The 22295-nt window shown below is 48.1% G+C and overlaps 1 protein-coding gene across 7 annotated transcripts in view; it reads right to left on the bottom strand.

Moving 5' to 3' along the window:
- Positions 1-22295, bottom strand: part of ZFAT (zinc finger and AT-hook domain containing) — a 376612-nt gene that overhangs the window by 322243 nt on the left and 32074 nt on the right. For all 7 annotated transcript variants that reach the window (XR_013824727.1, XM_079902395.1, XM_079902396.1 and 4 more), the window contains one exon: positions 10096-10347. Coding sequence is in view for 6 of the 7 variants with exons in the window: in XM_079902395.1 (XP_079758521.1) it covers positions 10096-10347 (252 nt within the window). In the remaining variant the exon portion in view is untranslated. The remainder of the gene's footprint in view (positions 1-10095; positions 10348-22295) is intronic.

The raw sequence follows: 22295 nt of genomic DNA, 5'->3' as shown, positions 1-22295 counted from the left end.
CAAGTGTCAGGAGCTACTGAAGAGAGAAAGGTCACGTGCAGGTATTTTCCTTCAGCGGACGTTTAGCAGGGCTGCCTGCACCAGGGCACCGTGCCGGCCTCAAGAACGAGAAACAGCTAGGGAGCTGGCTTAGAGGGTTCAGGGCAGCTTTCCAAGAAGAAAAAGCTGCCTGTGCAAAAGAGCCCATGGGGCACGTGGGGCGGAAAGCAGGCAGAGGTGAGGCCCCTCCACGCAGCGGGGGAGGCCACGGGAGGACTCTCAGCAACAACGTGACGTGTCACCTTAGCACGTGACATCCTTCTGTGAAGGGCGAGCTTATGGGGAGCAGGTCTAGAAGTGGAGCAGCCGGTCTGCTAGGCAAAGAGTCCATATGAGAGATGAGAAGGCCAGACCCAGGGCAGGGAGGACGCCCGGAGAGGAAACCGACTGAGGGCTCCAGAATCGTGGGGAGTCGGCAGGCTGGAAGTGAGCCAGAGGAGGACGCAAGGATGACTCCAGACTCTAGCTCAGATGACTCCACAGCACCAGCAAAGGAGAGGTAACTTTCACAGGCAACCCTCAAACACAGGTGAAAAGAATGACAGCGGAAACCTGAAATGTGAAGAGCAGGGGAGAAGGAGGAAAGAAGGAAAACAACTACAGAGGCAAAAGCTGAGTGGAAGCCAGTACAATGGCCAGACAGTCAGCAACACGAACCTGGGACCTCTCCCGCGTCGTGTGACCCACTCCGCACAGAAACGCAAATGGAAGTGATGAAACATGCTGAGTTTCCCCCATTAGACACTGCACAGTCCTAGTTTCTGCTCTCTGAAGATTCATGCTTTCATTCACACGATATTTACCGAGCACTGGCTGCGGACAAGTGTAGTTTTTCAGAGGGCAAAGGGAAGCAGGGCCTGCCAAGCAAAATGAACAACGCACGAGAAACCAAGAGAGCACAGGGCACTGTGGCCTCTGGATGTTCATTACAGAGTCGTAGGTGGGCACCATGGGACGGGGTAAGAAATCAGGGTACAGGGCGGCAGCTGCCAGGTCATACATAAACAACCTAGAAGGTTCCTGAGGAGCTTGGACTGTCTCTGAGCAGCGGTGGGCATCAGGGCGGGCTGTCTTCAGGGAAGGGATGTGACCGGTGTGCATTTCAGAAAGATGGCCCTAATGGCAAGGAGAGGCATGGTTTCCAAAGCAGAAGGCACCTATCCAGGGGATGCCTAGGCCCATCCACTGAAATCTGGGAAGAGAGGAGCAGAATTCCTCTTTACTTTTCTTACCTCTTCCTTCTGAAATGTATATCTTACGTATGCTTCACAATGCCTATAACACACGCACACGGCAGTGTATGTATTCGAGCCACCACGCCTGAGTTCCCATCCCAGGTCCACCGCTTCCTACCGTGTCACACTGAACAGCATGCTTGCCTCAGTTTCCCAGTTTGTGAAATGAGGATAAAAACAGTAACCATCTGGTAGGATTTTTGTGAAGAGAAAATAAATTAATACTTGCAAGACACTCAGAATAGACCCACATTAAGAACTCCATCGATACTTACTAAATTTTTTTAAATTATTTTTAAAGTTTTGGCCACACCACGTGGCATGTGGAATCTTAGCTGCCCGACCAGGGATTGAACCCGCACCCCCTGCAGTGGAAGCATGGAGTCTCAACCACTGGACCGCCAGGGAAGTCCTGATTATTAAATTGTAAAAATGCAACTTATTAGTAAACAAGTAAATATTTATTGGGGATATATTTGCAGATCACTGATGCACATCTAGCATGGATCAGAGAGGGAGGGCAGACCAGACTTGTTACAAGAGTCCATGTGGGAGCCTGACCCACAAGAATGGCAGCAGAGATGCAGAGAAGAATCAGAGGAATATTTAGCAGGAAAAGTCAGCTGACTATGGCAAGTGGCCGGATGTGACAGGTGAAGAAGAGGTTTCTGGATGAGACACGTGGACGGGGTGGCCAGTCACCAGGACGGAAGATCAGGGGAACATTTATAAGGAGCCTGTGGGACCCCAGACTGAGACACAGGCCTTGAGCTCAGGACATGGTCGGGGCAAGGAGGACATCTGCAGATCCCCAGACCACAGTTGTGGGCAAATCCATGGAAATGGTAGGAGCCATGCAGTTGCCACTAGTGACAGACACCAAACCTTTCCAGTCCTCCCCCACCATGGGCCCTTGACATTGGGGGAGATCAATTCTGGCTAATGAACTGCAGGGGCAGGAATGACAGAGGTCACTTCTGGGCTGACATGAAACCCTCAGGCTCTCCTCCCCTCCTGCCCGGTGACCAGCTGTGTTCGGGATGCTGACTGCTCTCTCTGCCTGGGTCCCTGGGTGAGCAGAGCCTCCTGAGAATCTGCAGCAGAACAAGAAGGAAAGCTTGGTTCTGTGTGGCCACCGCGATGGGGGAGACTGGTTGTAAGGGCGTACCCTGGCCCACACCGACAGAACCCGCGACAGTTAAGGGCTAAACAGACGCGCCCAAGCTCACGAAGCAGGTGGGGCAGGAGGAAAGTGGGACGAGGGGGGTCCATGAAAGGTGACACTAACTGTCCCAAAGTCCCACATTTCCAAGCATGCTGAGGACCATGTATGCTTGGAGGCCACTGCACTATGCATTCCCCTCATTAGCACAGAGATAAAACAAGGGTTCACAAGGCAGCGAGAGGAAACAGAATTTACCATTCTGTATCTTTCCACAGAGAAAAGTGTTCTACTCAGAGACTGACACTGCTCCATCTTTCCACCTGCAAATTTTCAAACCCGACTCACTCAAAACAGTTTTCAATCACAGAAGCTACTTATCAAGTCAGCTGTTTTGCTAACACAAATATAGTAGAAGACACTTGAAATATTGCTGTAAAAATTCCTCATGAAGATTATAGATGCATCTTAAAGAAGATCTTAAAATAAATGCCTTGGGGACTTCGCTGGTGGCACAGCGGTTAAGAATCCGCCTGCCAATGCAGGGGACACGGGTTTGAGCCCTGGTCTGGGAAGATCCCACATGCTGCAGAGCAATTAAGCCCGTGAGCCACAACTACTGAGCCTGCGCTCTAGAGCCTGCAAGCCACAACTACTGAAGCCCACGCGTCTAGAGCCAGTGCTCCGCAACAAGAGAAACCACCACAATGAGAAGCCCGCGCACCGTGACGAAGAGTAGCCCCCGCTCGCCGCAACTAGAGAAAAGCCCACGTGCAGCAACGACGACCCAACGCAGCCAAAAATAAATAAATAAATTTATTTTAAAAATTAATTTAAAAATAAATAAAAAATAAATGCCTTGTCTTCTTTAAGGAGGATTTAACAAGAATAAGAGCAAATTTTTGCAACTCTCCTAGCATAAAATGACCCCAGAAATAACAAGCTTAGAAAGGTTCAGAAGTCACTTTTCTAAACTTGATGTATTGATTTCTGTAGAGGCTGCAAAGTGTTTTTCAAAAACACCAGCTGTTCCACATAATGTCATTGGGAAAAAAAAATCTCTTTTCCTGGTTTCTTTTATTATTCAAATTCAGAATAAAATAAATAAATGTTGAATATATATATCAAAATATTATCTTAGGGTGCTTCCCTGGTGGCGCAGTGGTTGGGAGTCTGCCTGCCGATGCAGGGGACATGGGTTCGTGCCCCGGTCCGGGAAGATCCCACATGCCGCGGAGCGGCTGAGCCCGTGAGCCATGGTCGCTGAGCCTGCGCGTCCGGAGCCTGTGCTCCACAGTGGGAGAGGCCACAACAGTGAGAGGCCCACGTACCACAAATAAATAAATAAAGTAAGTAAGTAAATAAATAAATGTTTAATATATATCAAAAATATTATTTTAGGGCGCTTCCCTGGTAGCGCAGTGCTTGGGAGTCCGCCTGCTGATGCAGGGGACGCGGGTTCGTGCCCCGGTCCGGGAGGATCCCACATGCCACAGAGCGACTGGGCCCCTGAGCCATGGCTGCTGAGCCTGAGCGTCTGGAGCCTGTGCTCCGCAACGGGAGAGGCCACAACGGTAAGCGGCCCGCATACAGCACAAAAAAAAAAAAAAAAAAGTATTTTAACTTGCCATGGTTCAGTGTAGGGAGAAAGCTTATTTTGTTTTCTTCTAATTGTTTTAACAAGCAAAAGAGTCAAGGTCAATTCTTTAAAATGTCACTAAACTGCTCTTTACAGAGCATGAATTAAAACAATTATGCAAGAATTTTCCAAATTGTAATATTGTGCTTGGCAAACTAAGGAACGTGGAGCAATCATCACAGCGATGTCAGCCATGAGGCAGCTGGGCGTAAGGTCATTTCTGCATATTTTAGAAGCTTCAGCAGTGGCCAGAAAGGGAAAAACACCCAGAGCTTCTACCTTTCCATTTGGTATCTGTTAAATTAAAGTGCACTTAGGTCATTCAAATCAATGGACTACGAGGCCATTTTCTATACAGCTTAGCACTGGAGGAAGCTGATAATCGTATTAGAAAGGACTGTGCCTGTCTGCCACTGCTGAAGAGACTGCCTAATTAATTACAGAATAGGAAATAAACATCAGGACCATACAGGATGGAACTTTCATTTCCCATGAGGTTAGAGAAAAAGCTGAGAGAGGTACACTGAAATGAACAAAATCAACATCCATGAAGTAGAAATGAGACTGGTTTTAAGACACAAACATGGTAGAGCTGGGCCAGCCACAGGGTAGGAGTGGGGACACATGGGATGGTACCCAGCCCTACGTCCGAGGAGCTGTGTGACTCTGGATAATCATCACTTCTGGACCTCAACTTCCTCAATTATAAAATTATGAAATTGGTTTGAAAAGGGGGTTTTCTGAGCCAATCCTAGAAGGTCACATATTGTGTGACTCAGTTGGTGTAACATTCTCGAAATGACAAAATCACAGGGTTGGCGATCAGTGGTTGTGGGGTGACTATAAAGTGGGAATACAAGGGAGACATCTGTGGTGACGAACAGTCCTGTCTCCCAACTGCCACAGTGGCTACACAAACCTACACGTGTGATGAATGATGAACGACGCACACAGTATCTCACTGTCAAGGTCCTGAACTTGACATTGTGCTGTAGTTATGTAAGACGTCACCACTGGGGGGAAGAGGGTAAAGGGTACATGAAACCTTTCTCTACCATCTTTGCAACTTCCTATTATTCCAGTAATTGTTTCAAAATATGAAGCTTTATTTTTTAAAGCGTTTCTTAGACTTGGAAGCAGACCCTTATTACTTTCTCAAATTGTGCTTATGAAGATCATTCCTTTCCCCTTAGTTATTGATCAAATATATATAACTGTCTTACTTCACAACTTTCACAGAATTACAATTTCCAGAAGGATCAAAGATATAGATAAAAAATGAAACCATACAAATAACAGAGGAATATATAGAAGGTTGTTTATTATTTTGGGGTATAGGTAAGTGTTCTAATCTATGATAAAAAGGGCAAGAAATTTAAAAGAAATATTTGACAGTAGTGACAATGCTGATATTTAAAACTACAGTAAAACGCAAAAGACAAAGGAAGCAATTCTACAAATGAAATTAAAAGAAAAATGATAAAACTGGAAAATATTTTCAGAATATATGGTGATCTAAAAGTGTAACAAGTAAAGGGCGTGAGCGAGGAATGCCCTGAATTACACACAAAACAAAAACCCCTAATAACTGCAATAAGAGAGTCCACGAGTGACCAAATAGAGGCAAATTAAAATAATTAAAGAAAATTGTTCACACTAGAGATTAACAGGATAAGACTGACACAACCCAGGATAAAGAGGGTAAAGGCGGATATGAGGACACAGCCAAAGTCGGAAAAATAACAGATAGACACAGTCTACCGGGTAGCTTGACAACATGCGTATGTGTCAAAACGTAAAAGATGCCCTATTTTTTTTTTTTTTTTTTTTTTTGCGGTACGCGGGCCTCTCACTGTTGTGGCCTCTCCCGTTGCGGAGCACAGGCTCCGGACGCGCAGGCTCAGCGGCCATGGCTCACGGGCCCAGCCACTCCGCGGCACGTGGGATCTTCCCAGACCGGGGCACAAACCCATGTCTCCTGCATCGGCAGGTGGACTCTCAACCACTGCGCCACCAGGGAAGCCCAAGATGCCCTATTTTTTGTTTGTTTGTTTTGTTCAAATAGTTTTATTGTTATTTTATCAACTAAAGTTGTCATATGATTTATTCAGATAAAACTCACATAACATAAAATTAACCATTTTAGAGTGAACAATCCAGGGACATTTAGAACATTCATAATGTTGTGCAAACACCACCTTTATCTAGTTCCAAAACTTTTCTATCATTCAAAATAAAACCTGTACCCATTAAGCAGTTTGTCCCCATTCTCCCCTCTCCTCCAGCCCCTGGTAACCACCAACAGTCTTCTGTCTCTATGGATTTATCTCTTCTGAATATTACATATACATGGACTCATAAAATATGTGACCTAAAAGATGTCCTATTAACCCGAGAATTACATTACTAGGTATTTACCTAAGATAATAAAGACACAAGTACAAATATAGTAATAATAAAATAAAAATGCATGCTCAATTGTACACCCCGGTAGTTTTTTGTTTGTTTGTTTTTAATCAGGGAGAAAAATTTAAAACAATATTCAGTGTCAATCAACTGGAGACCAATGAAGGAAAACTTATGGCCCATGCACACAATGAAATGCTGCGTGGCCTTTAAAAATGACAAAAATCTACATTTACTGACTGTTTTCAGTAAGAAAGCAGAGCATCGCAATCAAAAGCACAGACCCTGCAGCCAGAATATGTGCATTCAGAGTCCAGCTCCATCCCTTACGGGCTGTGTGATGTTAGCAAACTCCTGAACTTCTCTGTGCCTCAGTTTCCTGGTCTATAAAGTGGGAATGATAATAGTGCCTATGATGTTGCCATGATAATGAAATGAGCTATTGGTAATAGTTGTAAAATACTGAGAACAGTATCTGCAACATAGAATGTGCTACAAAACAGCTTGTTAAAGAAAAAATACTGACATGAAAAATTTATCTGCTCCATTACTGAGTGAAAAAAGATCACAGAACATTATATATGACCTCATTTCTGAAAAATGTATATGAACATACATAGAAGTGAGAAAGACCTTTCTTCACTTTTTTTACACAGTGTAATAGACCTTATACCTAGGCAGTGAAAGTTTGGATTATTTTTACTTTCTTCTTAGTATTTTTTATATCATTCCAGGTATTAAAAAAGAAAACAAATAACAATGATAATATCCAATTGGTACTCTTGGATACTTTTGGAATCTAAATTGGTGTGAGCTTTCTAGGGGGCAATTTGGCTATATGTAATACACTTTCTGGCCCAGTAGTTCTACTTTTAGGAATTTATCCCACAAAAATAACAAATAATAATCCACACATACACATATATACACATACACAAACGCATACATATACATAAGGGAATGTTTATTAGAGCAATATTTATAACAGCAAAAAATATGGAAATAACCTAAATTTCACTAAATGTACCGTGGTTGGCATGAACAACGGAATACTATATGGCGTGGAAAAGTGACGCCGCAGAGCTCCATGAAAGATCCTTTCAGTGAGGGCCGTGAATACCCAGGTGAAGAGTCTGCACTTTCCTGTGAAGGGGAGACACTGCAGAAGTGTGTTTTGGGAAGAAACCCCCGAGGGCAGCACAGCCTGGGGGAACATCCACGGACCGGGCTGAACTTCTCACACGCCCTCCAAGTTAGATCTAGGCCTAAAGCCTGGAGGAATCAACAGCCAGAATGTTCGGTGCTGCTGAAGAGGATATCCCTGATTTCTAACCACAACGGTGCAGAAAGCCCAGGAGTCTCTCAGAGGGGGACTGATAGGACAAGCCAGCCATGTGAAGGCACAACACCAAAACAGACTCTCAACGAGACAGCCCTGAATGAGCAGAGACTTGGGTTCTCAGAAGGACTCGGGCCAGTACACGCAGAGCTGCCCTGATGGCTAGATCTGGCCCCTCTGGTTAAAACGAGACAACCATTGAGTATTTGTGCTAGAAAAAGAGAGCGGGGGCCGGGGCGGGGTGCATGTGTGGGCGCGTGCGACACACTCAGAGAGCAGGGGACGTGGGTGGAGAGAGGAGGGGAGCAACTGCATGAGCAGGGCCGGAGGGAACGAATCCCCTGGAGATGAGCGCCTCAGGTGCAGGGCCGTGGCCTCCTAACCCTTCCGCCATCGGCCACCTTATTGCTAGAACTCTGTGTATTTGCCGAAAGGACATTAGGCTCTGAAGCAAGATGCTGCTTCCTCCGAAACCACCGTGCTCCTGCCCCGTCTCTCACACGGTGAGTACTCACGCTCTATCTTGGGACGGCGGCCAGCCCGCTGCCTTACCTTGTTTGAATCCGTGTCCAGTATTTGCATCAGCCCCTGCAGCCTAGTAAGAGCTCACGTGGTCACCTTAAGAGCAGTTTAAAGGAAAGAACAACATTTTGTGTTTTCTACAACTTGCAACAGGTGTTGGCAATGAGCCTTGGCCACCTACCTAGATGTTTGATAAATATGAGGTGATGTCTTATCTCAATAATTCACCCAATCTGTGCTAGGATTTTACACACCAAGGGTCTTGCTCCACTGTTGGGAGGTGTTTCTAGGACTTAAGAATTGGGGTTCAGAGTCAGACAGTCTGGGTTCAAAGGCCAAGATCCCTTTCTAGCTAAAGAACCCCGGACAAATTGCTTAATGTCTTAGTGTCTGAATGCTCTTATCTATAAAACAGGAAGGCCAGCAATAGCACTGAGTCCATATGGCTATGAGTAACAGTAACAGCTAACATTTATGGGGTGTTTCTCTTTTAACTTTTTATTTTATATTGGAGTACAGCCGATTAACAACGTTGTAACAGTTTCATGTTCACAGCAAAGCGACTCAACCATACATATACATGTATCCTTTCTCCCCCGAACTCCCCTCCCATCCAGGCTGCCACGTAACATTGAGCAGAGTTCCCTGTGCTACACAGTAGGTCCTTGCTGGTTATCCATTTTAAGTATAGCAGTGTGCACATGTCAGTCTTATGGGGTGCTTTTGAAACGGCAAGTACCGTTCTAAGCACTGTACGAAGTCCTGTCTCATTGAATCCTCAGAGTAATCATATTAGCTAGTGCTGTTTTTATTCCCATTTTACAGATGAGGAAAATAAAGCAGAATGAAGTTAGTAAGTACTAGAGCTATGATTCAAACCCAGGCAGCCATAGTCCAAAGCCCAAATCCGTAACCAGAACTGCATGCTTAGCGTGGTACAAAACACAGTAAGAACTTCCTAAATTCTCAGACGTGGTTTGAAAACTTCAAAAATGGTGCAAGAATCAAACAAAAACAGCAGCACGACAGCAGAGGCCCTCAGCTCTCTGGTGCAATCTTGCCGTTTCGGCCCTCCTAGAAAGCCGTCTAGGTGACGTTCCCTACTCACACTCACATGTCCTTCGGCCTCTTTTAGAAGTTATTTCAGAGCTGAAGCCTTGCTAAGTACTTACCTGGAGGAAGCACCTGGTATTCTTTACTTTCTTCAAGAATACCTGCCACAATCTAGGCCATCAAGATCACTCACTGGGGCCTCGAGCATCCCAGTGTCTGCTCTTCTGTTCACATGGTCCCACTCATCCACTGAGACACCCTCCCTCCTTTACTCCAAATGCCACCCAAACTGCGACACCAGGCTCAGTCCGGAATTCCCATCAGAACACTTTCTCAACTCCTGATTTATTATCCTGTAACACTTTGCATTTTAAAAGCCCATTGTCTTACCCCAAACATAAGCTCGAGAGCACAGAGACTGTCTGACCCTCTCTGCAACGCCCCCGCAAGCGTCTAACTCAAGTACCCACCGTGACCTGCGCTCTGGGGGCATCAGCTACCAGATGATACACTCGATTCCAAGATGATGTACAGTAACAGTCAGTAATCATTGCAAAAATGAGCACTTTCTAGATAGGTGGGACATGTCTAAATATGTGCGATTTCCAAGTAACAAGTGAACACGTAAACACGGATGTGAGTAGTTACATCCGTGTGAGTTATCAGAAGGTGACGCGGTCGGCCCTCGGGCAGCACTCACCGGCCTCTCCCTCCTCCTCGCCCAGGTCCAGCACGATGATGCAGATATGCTTCCGCAGCTGGCGTGGGTTGGAGAACTTCCGGCAGCACTTGCTGCACTCCAGGCTGCTGGGAGTCAGGCTGCCCCCTCCCTCGGGGGCCCGCGGGCTGTCCCCGCTGGGAATAACGTTGTTTTCCGCCAGTTCCTCTTCAGGGCTGGCCTTCTTCGTGGACCCCTTTGGCCTGCCTCTCTTCCTCTTCATGACCGAAAACTCTATGAAGGAAGCAAGAGGGCACCATGTAGTCACAGGAGGCGACAGTGCAGGGCATGCACTCAATTTCCAAGTGTGGAAATACGTTTGGTTCCACGTTTTATTAAAAGAGGAAAGTCTGAAGCAGTTCCAGAAATGAACAGCTGCAAACAATCTTTACTGCTAATATCTCTGCACCTCTATGCTACTATATAATCAATTCTGTAATAATGTGACTTAAGAATATCACTTTAGGGCTTCTCTGGTGGCACAGTGGTTGAGAATCTGCCTGCCAACACGGGGGACACGGGTTCGAGCCCTGGTCTGGGAAGATCCCACATGCCGCGGAGCAACTGGGCCCGTGAGCCACAACTACTGAGCCTGCGCATCTGGAGTCTGTGCTCCGCAACAAGAGAGGCCGCGACAGTGAGAGGCCCGCGCACTGCGATGAAGAGTGGCCCCCGCTCGCCGCAACTGGAGAAGGCCCTCGCACAGAAACGAAGACCCAACACAGCTAAAATAAATTAATTTAAAAAAAAAAAAAAGAACATCACTTTATCAGAACCTTTGCACGTGCTTCTTCTGTAAGGCGGGGAGGACGTTTCTGTTTTTGTTTTTGTTTTGGCCGAGCAGCCTGTGGGATCTTAGCTCCCCGAGCAGGGATCAAACCTATGCCCCCTGCAGTGGAAGTGTGGAGTCCTAGCCACTGGACCGCCTGGGAAGTCCCGGGGAGGATTTTAAGTTGTGACCATCAGCCCCCAGTTCACAAACCAGGCTCCTTATGACCCACCATTTCCACTGAAATCCAGTTCTCAGAAACTTGCTAAGGACTTCTTTGCAAAGCGTTCTCAAAGGCTGCTTGGCTTTTCGTGCTCTTAATGAGCTACACAACTATTCAGACTATTTCAAGGCATCATAATTATTAGATGCAAATTGTTCTGATGAAAAAGAGAAAAAATAATTACAATCTAAAGCCACCAATTACAGGACTAAAGACAATATTTTTCAAGTTTCCTAGAAACCAAATGATTTAAATGTCATGATCAGAGCTGCTTCAGAGTAAGTTTCAAATCATTTTTCATCTTGTATTTCTTCTTAATTAGCATTCATTGTTAAGGCACTTGTCTCCAAGGGAAGGTGGGAATTAAGATGGGTGAGTGGGGTCAGGGGGCATCGTGCCGTTGTGTGAAGGTGGAGTGGTGTGTCTTAGGTGATGTGACTTGAGGGGTACCCAGAGAAGGCCAAGCAGGGGGCCAGCACAGCCTGGCCGCCATGCCATCTTTGGAGAGCCACCTGTCTGGCTAAGGCACGGCATGTCAGCAGCCCTCTTTGCATCTGAACATCAGGGCAGAGGAAGGGTCCTAGCTTCTAGCACCATCTTGAGGGAATGTCATCTGCGGAATTATGATACGTTCAAGGTCCCTCCTGCTCTCCCCAAGGCTACGGTTCTGCCCAGAAAACGTCAGCCACAGTGCCCACTGCTACCACCGTGAGGACCCCTTAAGTGGGTCACTTGTGCTCCCAAATGAGACAGGAAAGCCATGGGGCGGGCGAAGAGGGCAGGAAGGTTCCTGAGCAAAGTCTGCAGGGAAAGAGCAGCATGACAATGAGGGCTCTGGACAGAGAAGCCTGCTGTGACGTGGGGTCCCCAAGAGCTCAGAGGGATCAGGCACCAGCATGGGGGAGGAGCTGAGACGGGGAGCTCCCTGCAGAGCAGAGTTTCCACTGAGCTGCAGTGCTAAGCATGGCTCCCCCTTGACCTAGAGCTCCGAACCAGGGCCTTCCATGGCCAGGGCAGCCCAGCCCAACACACAGTCACTGCCTTCCCTCTATCTCACCGGACATGTCGGAGACGAGGATGGGGGTGGTCAGGAACAGGGGAGAAAAAAGTACTAAACAACAAGAAAGCAAACGAAGAGACCAGAACAAATGAGCAAGGGCACAAGCCCCTTGGATCCCTCTGGCCACACTGAAATTTTACCAAGGAGAATGTCAGCTGTGTGGACAGGAGGCCCAGCCAATGCGGAAGGGAGGCTGGAGGGGGAGGTGAGGAAAGGGAGGTGCAGTGAGGACAAACTCTTCACCTCGAAGTCATTAAAATTCTCCTCCTTATTACTCTTTACAACAGCAACTTACTGAAGCAGCAGTTAATAGAGGAGCAGAGTTCGCAAAGAGGCTACAAAACGCCCACCTCGTGTCCCATCCGCTGAGCTGCAGAAACGTGTTGCTTAACAGTTTGTAGGAGACCGTGGTCCCAACCCTGATGCCAGACTCCGCACCCCGCCACGCAGACTGAGGTCCTCCTCTGAAATGTCCTGAGGATGCAGCTGTGTAGTGAAGAAGGGGCTTTACCCGTAGAGAGGTCTGCCCTCAGCCACTGGGGGTGAGCTCTAGGCCCCTGGAAGGCCCTGCCTGACAGCAGTGCCCATGTGCACAGGGGCTTTAGCCATAGGACTAACGCTGTGACTTGTTTCAGGGGCTCTGCAACAGGTCAGATCAGTTCCGACCTCTGGATGAACTGGAGAAGAGAGGTCTTAGTCTGACCCCCAGGAGAAGCTGGAGACTGGGGGACAGCCACGTGAGCAGTGTGTCATCGAGCCCCAAACATCTCTGGACACCAAAGGCTCGGGTGAGCATCCCTGGTTGGAAATACTCGAGTCCTGTCATGTAATGTAGCCAGAAGAAGGCAGCGGCGTCCAGGACACCACGGGTGTGGGAGGGGGACCGAAAGCCCCTTGTCTAGAACCCCCTCCCCCATCCCGACCTCACCCAGGCATCTCCCCCTTTGGCTCGTTCTGACCTGTACCCTTTTTGTTTAGAACTGTCATCACAAGTACAGTGCTTTCCTGAGTTCTGTGAGTCATTCTAGAAAATTATCCAACCTGAGGGAGTCCTTTGGGTGCCTCAAGCTCGTACCTAGCTGCAGAAGCGTGGGTGGCCCTGGGAACCCTCAAATTTGTGGCTGGCGTCAGCAATCCTGGGCAGACGTCAAAGTCTTGCAGAAACCGTGCCCTTCCCCTCAGGTTCAGATTCGGCACTCATGGCAGCAGGGTACCCAGCGCCCTCTCCCTGGGGACGCCCAGAGCAGGCGGCAGCCGCGGTGCCCATGGGTGCGACCCCTCTCCCCACACAGCGGGAGTGCAGCACGGCCGGCCGGACCCAAGAGTCATGCATGTGTCTCTCCACAGGCAGGACCCCCTGAAGACTGAGTCCTGTCCCGATGGCTTTTTATGCCCCAGCATGTGACCCGGTGTCCCACCCAGTGGGCACCCCGTAAATCGTGGTGCTGCACCCCAACAAGCAGGGTGCAATCTGCCGTCAAGGAAGAAACATAAAATCAGCCCTGAAAGCTCTGGAAAACCTCTAACACGACGGTGACAAAACTAATCTTACATCTTGCTGCATCCATAATTCAGATCCTCAAGACCAATTAGTTAGCTAAAAATGAAACATGCATAAACGCACTTGGAATCATTTAAGCACCGAAAACGAGTTGCTGCTGTCAACTACCCCCACGGTACAGAAGAGCGGAGAAGGCAAAACGGGGCGAGGAAAATCCTGTCGCCTCTAAATTGACACATTTTAATGGCGTCTGAATGGAGGAAATTTCAGTTCCTGCTCCTGTTCCCTGAATTCCTCTACTCAGGCATCACTGAACTCTGTGGATTTTGTCCTGAAGACACCTGCCCGTACACCCTGTCTCTGCTCACCTAGACCCCTGCACGGCATCTCAGAGTCCAGCTTTCTGCTCTGGTCTCTCTCAGCCTCCACCCCCTGTCTCACTGCCACTCTCTTGCTCTAGAACTTTCCATTGTTCTTGAGGACTTTGCCCCACGACTCTGAGACCTGGCTTTCCAGGCCCTTTATCACACAGTTCACCCTACACATGTGCGCACGCGTGCACAAACACACAGAAACACACACGTGCGCATGCGTGCTCGCTCTCTCTCTCAACCACTCAGGGCAGTGTTCTAGGCCTCCCTAAATATGCAGAGGGAACACCTGCCTCTTTTTTGCTTCCTTGTGCTGTGCGCCCTCCTGCACCCCAATCAGAACCCTAACTCCAGGCCCAGTTCACATCTCAGTACCTCCTCTGTGAGGCAGCTCGGCCGACCCTGGCTGGCCCCGCAGTTGCGTGTAAGGCACACACGTGTGCAAGCTCACCCACACCATTTCCTGACTGTGTTGCTCTCCCCCCACCTTCCATCATACACCCTGAGGTCCCACAGGATCTCGGGCCGAGCTGGAGACGTAGCAGATACTTAATACAGAAATACACACGTTGATCGGCTGCTTAATAGGAAAAGATGCATTTCGAAAACAAGGCATTTCCTAGGTCCCAAGTTTCCAACAGGAAGAAAGGGGCAAGCCACGGTGCATCTCGACCCCGTCCCAAATCCACTACTGGGGACAACTTCCTCACAGGCAGAAAATTATCCTTGTAGAGCCAAGACCTGACCTAGCAAGGGACGGAAAGAATCAGCCCAAAAGATGACATGAGCATCATGAAAGAAACCTCAACATTATCAAAAATCTAATAACATAAGCCCTTTATGTGTATACTACTCAAGTTCGTGAGGCACTTTCCCAGCTACTATCACATTTTATCCTCATAAAAACCTTCAGAGATGGATGCAGCAAATCTAACTCCTCAATAGGAAAAGAAACGAAGGACCGACCCAAAGGTTGAAGGGACTTGGCACATTTTCCAGGACCTTCCACTGAGCTGGCAGACCCAGGATCTGGGTTCCTTCTTCACCGCCCAGATCTTTCTGCTGAGTCTGGTGGCCCTCGGGTCAGTTCTGGACATGGTAGTGGAGCCAAGAGGTGCACTGCAGAGAACAGCAGCTGGGAGTTGGGCAGGCCTAAGTTCAAATCCCCGCCAGCCTCAGTTTCTAACATGAAAGATAAACACAAAACTGCCTCTATTCTATACAGTCACCATTGATAAACAGCAGTCCATTGAAATGCTGAGCACAGCACTTAGAAGGTGACCGACATATGGTGACTGCGCATTGTTATGGCTACAGGCGTGCGTGTTCTGACTTGGACTGTCTCTCTGAAGACACTATTACCTTCCCAGTCCGTCCGCTGTTAGATCGTGTGATTCCTCGACGTACACCCATTCTTGTTCATTAAGGCACTTTTGCCTCGATTTCTTCATTTTAAAACATCTCACACACCGAGAAAGCCAATATAGAATTAGAGGTGTATAAATTCCACTCTGCCTAAGACCAAGGATAAAGCCAGCCTTCCAACTCCCACTTTGCAGCTCAGCCTCCAGCCACACCAACTCGATAATTTAGGAATATCCTGAACCACTAACACTGCCAGGCCCTGACAGTCAGCCTCCCCAACATTTAGCTCCCAGGAGCCCAGGCAGCAACAGAGGGACAGTGAATGATGTCAGAAACAAGGGACCGTGGGGCTTTTAGGGGCATTTAGGTTTTCAGGGACGCAGCACCCCTCTACAGGACAGGCTGCAGCCTGCCCTATAATGCAAGGCTCCAGGGAGGCAGAGGGCACCCCAAGACTGCTCCCTGTGGTTTTAGCAGCGATCATGTGGAAATGCCACATAAATAACAGCAACAATTAACAATCACTAGGCACATACGTCTCAGGCACATGCTAAGCCCTTCACGTGCAGTGCCCAGCAAATCCCTGAGGATTTCCCATTCTACAGAGGACACTGAGGCTTAAGAAAATTAATCAGGGCTTCCCTGGTGGCGCAGTGGTTAAGAATCCGCCTGCCAAGGCAAGGGATGTGGGTTCCAGCCCTGGTCCAGGAAGATCCCACATGCCGCGGAGCAACTAAGCCCGTGCGCCACAACTACTGAGCCTGTGCTCTAGAGCCTGTGAGCCACAACTACTGAGCCACGTGCCACAACGACTGAGCCCGCGCACCTAGAGCCCATGCTCTGCAACAAGAGAAGCCACCGCAATGAGAAGCCCGTGCACCGCAACAAAGAGTAGCCCCGCTCGCCGCAACTAGAGAAAGCCCGCGTGCAGCAACGAAGACCTAATGCAGCCAAAAATTAATTATTCTAAAAAAAACTGAGGAAAAAAAAAAAAGAAAATGAATCAGTCTGCCCCAAGACCCAGAAGTAGCCAAGCTAGGATTTGAACCCAGATCTGTTTGCCTCAGTCCGTGAACCTCACATCCACGCCAGTTAGGTTAATATCGGAGCATAGAAATAGCACATTTTGACCTCTACTCTGAGTTCTGCGGGAAAACGATGATAGTTCACCCAGCCACAAGCTTCAGTGTGACCCAACTCCCGACCTGAACAGCCGATGGATACACAGGGGGTGGGAGGGCTAGAAGGGCACCGTGCACACACCAGGTTCTAAGACGTTAGGTACTAACATGCATTTGTCTCAGAATCCGTTTTTAAAAAGGCTAATATCTTATCCCCCTTTAACAGATAACAAAAGCCACTTGCCTAAGCCACCAGCAGCCCCTCCGTGGCTGTGGTGCAGGCTGACCCCTGCGTGAGGGCCACAGAGGGCAGGCAGGGGCCTGTCCCCATCCCTGTCCCTGTCCCAGGTCAGGCTCCACCAGCAGGCGGAGCGCCCTGCACTGCCTGCGTCAGCCCTGAGCACTCTATCCTCGGTCACCCAGAAAGAACACCCACTGCTAACTCATCAGCCCAGGATGGAGACACCTTTTTGTAATCCCCACAAAAGCAGCAGGTGCGCCAGCGCAGCCGCAGCATCCCATGAAAGCCCCAGCACTGAAACCTGAGTCCATCGGAGCCCGCTGCCCCCAGGCTGCCTGCCAGAGCAAACGAGAGGGCTCGGGGCTCAGAGGCTCCTGGGACAGCGAGTCCAGGATGCCTACACACTCAGAGTGACTTTATTCGTGGTAAGTGCCCAGAAGAGACAACACAGATTTAAACTTAGACGCCAACCTCCCCTGGGAAGCCTCCTTTCACCCTCCAACTAGACCACGTGTCCCCCCTCTTTAGCAGCCCAAACCTAATCCCAGAGAAGCACCTTCCCCACTGCACTGAAACCGCCTCTTTGTCCAAATGCCACCCACCAGCCAGGAGGCAGCACCAGCAGGACAGTGCCTGGGCCTGCTCTGTGCTCCCAGCACCTAGCACAGCACCCAGGCATACAGCAGGTGCAATTAAGGAATAAATTAAGAAGGAGGGAAGGGGAAGGGGAGAGAAGGGAGAGAGCAAAAGGAGAAACGAAGAGTTCCTATTAGAAGTATGAAAGGGGAAGATGATGGAAGAACCAAAACCCGGCTCTCAGCAGACCCACGTAAATTCCTGCTCAGGTAAGCCCAGTGTCTCCGCCTCCATCAGGATGAACAAGTGTGTGCACACACTCACCCATCACACACACACACTCACCCAGCGCACACTCACCCATCTCACACACACTCACCCACTCACCCATCACTAACACACACTCACAGATACACATGCACACATTCTCTTTTACACACTCATGCATACATACAAGAGGGAGAATGAACTTGGTCCGTTAAGGAATTTTTTCCTTGGACCAGAGCCAGAGATTTGATTAGCAAGAAGGGAGAAAAATAAAAGGCTCTTCTGCAGACCTTTGCCAACACGAGCAAAAGAGATTAAAAGGCTATAAAATAAACCAGAGGATTTAGGAACCTTCATGTTATAAAGGGAGGCCAAAATAATAAATCAATTACTACTCAGTTAAAGGTTTAATTAAACCATTTCAAGCATCTCTCAACTTGAAATGAACTGTGAAGGTTAAACCTGAATGGAAATCATTAGAGAGAAACTAAGATTCTGGAAATCTCAAACTTTATAGACTTGGACAAAGAGGAGAGAAAGGACTTGAGGTTCTTAATGAAAGACTTTTGAAGAAATTTTGTCATATTAACAGTCTAAGTCTAATTAAAGTCTTAAGAAATACTTTTTAAAATTAAATTACACAGGCAACTAATCTTCCAGTATATACACGCACACACACACCCAAAGAAAATGTATTCAGGAAGTATTTAAGTGAAAAGTAAATTAGTTAATAAAGGAAAATAACTTTTAAAAGAAGTTCAAAGGTAAGAACCTGATCATACCAAGAGCACCACAAGAGCACCGCACGGTCAGGCCACTCAAGATGGCTGTACTCTTGCTCTCTGTCCATCCCCTGCCTGACCAGGGCTGCTTCACCTGCACCCTACTCACATGACTGACCTTCCTGTGTACTTGACCCAGGCCCCAGCTAGTGATAGCTTGTCAAAGGGGCAGTGAGGGGCGTGCCCCTCGACTGGTTTCCCTTGTAACTAATGAGCCCAGCTGACATCAATTTCCCTGTAACTGGTAATCTCCCCTTCCCCCCGAGGACGAGGGCTACCAACATGTCCTGCCCTCCATGCCCCGCACACGGTGGGGTGTCCCTCCCGGACTTTGCTTCAGACCTGTAAGCTCCCCCACCCATTAAACCCCTGATGCCTCTGTTGCTGACTCTGGGCTCTTTCTTCGGCCTTGAAGCTGGGCAAGCACAGGCCCTGTAGGCCTGCAGGATGCAGCCCAACAACTGGAGGAGACTCCCGTGAGCGCCGTAATGTCGGGAATGGAAAGCTGCGGAGGCCGTCCACTAGCATGCGGGGCCCGAAAGCTGCGGGCGTAATCTCGGGGCAGGTGTCCACTAACACGTGGGCTCCAAAGTTGCGGGGAAATCCCAGGGTGGCTGTCCTTGCTGAGCGAGGGCTGCCGAGAGATCTGGAGAACAGTGCCCTCTAATGGCTCTGCTATTGTATCTAAGTGAGCCTTTTGTAATTGGTTAAGCTAGCTCTCTAGAAGGAACTGGTATTTCTCTTGTGCCTTTGAGAAGTAAATGATCTACCTAGGCTCCCAGGAACTTTCATCTTTTGTGATCTCTAAGAGTAAAGGAGAAAAAAGAGCCTCTAGGTAAACTCTATAGAAATAATTATGTTTTGGGAATGTCTATCTAAAATAGTCTCTCCAGATTTCGGTAACTTGGAAACTAAGTTAAAAGAAGAAAATTCATGGGTCATTTCAAATAGGATAAAATATTAGAACATTAATTGCTGGGTGGGTCTAAGCTTATCTACCTATGCCTGCTTAGGAGAGGAAGACTAAAGCATTAAATTTTCCAATCAGGAAATGCAGAATGACTTGCTTATTGGTTTTTGCCAGAGGTTATGGTTTTCAAGGGATAAAATTACAATCAGTCATAATTCTAGTTATTGTAACCAAGTTTATCGATTACATTGTAATCAGGTGTTTAACCATGACTTTTTAAGTCTTTCATCTTTTATAGACAGTTATTGTTTTACTCTGATGCTTTTGCAAAAGTGCTTCATCTTCAAGAAGATTCACAGTTAAGCACATTTTGACAATAACACGTCTCTGATAAACTTTAGAATATACTGCTGAACTGGGTAAGAAATTAAAGAATCCTAATGGAAAACCTGATGGCTTCATTAAAAGTTAACAGAAAGATTGGTTACTGAGTGTACTTGTCAATATGGTTATAATTTTTATGGGTTTTGTCTGGAATGTTCCTGGTTTGATCTGTTTTGCAGATAGAGGGAAACCCTTCCCCTCAAGCTGGTTATGACTTACAGCAACTGGGTAAATTACACCTGTGGGTAGAATTGAAACATTTTTCTTTTCTCTCTGCCTGGTCCCTCCAGAAATTGGGAACTCTAGGGTTCTGAGCAGCCTTATCAGATGAATGGGAAAGACCGTCTCCTGGCATGTACAGGAATCTCAATGTTTTAGGGACCGAGAAATCCATCGAGGCAGAGCCTGATGGCAGGCCTTTGGCACTGTTTTCCTGGCCCTGAGAGGCCGTTTGGGAATTCAGTCTGAGCCTCCTGAGGAGTTCCCCCTCAGCCAGTTTGGAGGAGCCTATGTGGTTAACTGACCAGACTTACACTGCCAACAAATTAATTTTGATTGGCTGAGTTTGGTGGAGATGAGGGTAGTTTTAGAGAGAACAGTATTATGTTTCAGTGGATGTTAAATTCTAGTTCTGTTAATTGAGGTCTGTATTTATGAAAGTTATTGTGTTAGCCATACTTTTGCCCTGATGTTCTGGATTGAAAGAAAATGATCTAGTGAAACTGTCACAGAGTATAAGCACTCATGAAGTACGACACTGCTTGCTTTAAGTCTGCTGCTAAAAGCACATGTACAATGCTTGTGTGACAATTGGGTATAAGTAATAAAATGTATAACCTATAAAGTGTTTCCCCCATTAACATACCTGAGCCTGTTCACGAGATCTGATTAGTTTTCCCCCAATGTGAACGACTAGGTGAATATACAGGAGGCCTAGCACCCACATGATCTGAACCTGGGGTAGGAGAAAGCACCCCAGCATCTCGGGACAAATGTTTTGATCATCAGTGCTTTCTACTGGAAGATGTGCAATCAAAAGGCGAAATGATGGAAAAATCTGCACATACTGCAGTATGGGGAAGTCATTCCGGCTTATACATGGTTTAACTTAAACTTTACTGACCAGAGCAGCCTGTCTTTTGGCCTTTCAGACAGGCATTGTACATCTGCTTTGGCCATTGAGGAAGGGAATGCATTGGAAAGCCAAAACGGTTCAGACATCCAAGGTAAAACTAGGTGGCCATTGTATATACGATTTTAGACACGTTCTCCTATTACTGGAGAGTTTTCTGAATTGTATCTAGATGTGGTTACTGCCCGTATTGTGCTAAATTGTCATGATCTCCCCTGCGTTGTGCCTGTTAGATGTCTTACATTGCGTCCCTAGCCTGAGCGAAGGAAATGAGTCTAGTTGCTGAGTGTCCAGCGAGATGCCGCTGCCGCCCTCCCCCAGGTTTCCATGAAAAATCGACCTGGCTAACGCGACTATGTGGGGACTACCGACCATGGGGGAAGACGACTCACCCCTTCTGGTCCCATGTGCCAGTACATCAGAAGGACCCCCGTCGGTAAACGTTACTGTACAACTGACTGCCTATGAGCCCCCCCTGGGCTACGCTGGGTGGAGTGGAATAGGCTGGCTTCTGGACACACAAGTCCAACTAGTGGGATTAACTGCTTTTTGGTTAGAAAGACCTAATGGGTCCACCCCTCACTGCACCCAACATAACATGGGTGGCAGACCTGTACTGTGACTGCTGACTCCTGGCTAGGCCACCAGAATGTTCCCCTTAAAGCCGGGCCTTCCCCTCCCCATGGGGTGGCTCTGGGTTTGTGAAAACCAGACATGGCCTTACCTTCCTTATAACTGGACAGGGCACTGCTGCCATTGACTCCCTCTCCATTGACCTTGTACGCACTTGGCTCCAAAATGTGCCCACATCGTGGCAAATGACTGCTCTGAGCATACAGTTCTAGGTATCTTACTCATGATACTTTGGCCATATTGTACTGTGGTGTCTGGTTGCAGTGTCCCCTACATACCTGACCCCAGGGATATCAAGGAAGATGAGCGGACCAAGACTGTAAGGGTCGTGCAGGGTACGCAGGGTGGAGGGTATGGCCAGGCCCCTCAGATGGCTGTTCTTTTGTTCTGTCCATCCCCTGCCCGGTCAGGGCCTGCTTCACCTACACCCTACTCACATGACTGACCTTCCTCCGTCTTGCCCCAGGCCCCAGCTAGTGATAGCTTATCAAAGGGGTGGTGAGGGGCGTGCCCCTCAACTGGTTTCCCTCCTAACTAATGAGCCCAGCTGACATCAATTCCCCTGTACCTGGTAACCTCCCCTTCCCCCCGGAGCAAAGACTGCCCCATGTCCTGCCCTCCACGCCCCGCACACGGTGGGGTGTCCCTCCCAGACTTTGCTTCAGACCTGTAAGCTCCCCCACCCATTAAAACCCTGATGCCTCTGTTGCTGACTCTGGGCTCTTTCTTCGGCCTTGAAGCTGGACAAGCACAGGCCCTGTAGGCCTGCAGGATGCAGCCCAACAATTGAAGGAGCAGCCAGGTGATGGAGGAAACTCCCGTGAGCGCCGAGATGTTGGGAATGGAG

The sequence above is a fragment of the Stenella coeruleoalba genome, assembly GCF_951394435.1.
Source record: "Stenella coeruleoalba genome assembly, chromosome: 17".
NCBI lineage: Eukaryota > Metazoa > Chordata > Mammalia > Artiodactyla > Delphinidae > Stenella > Stenella coeruleoalba.
Note: the sequence above shows the minus strand (reverse complement) of the source record. Positions and strands in the feature narration are given on the sequence as shown.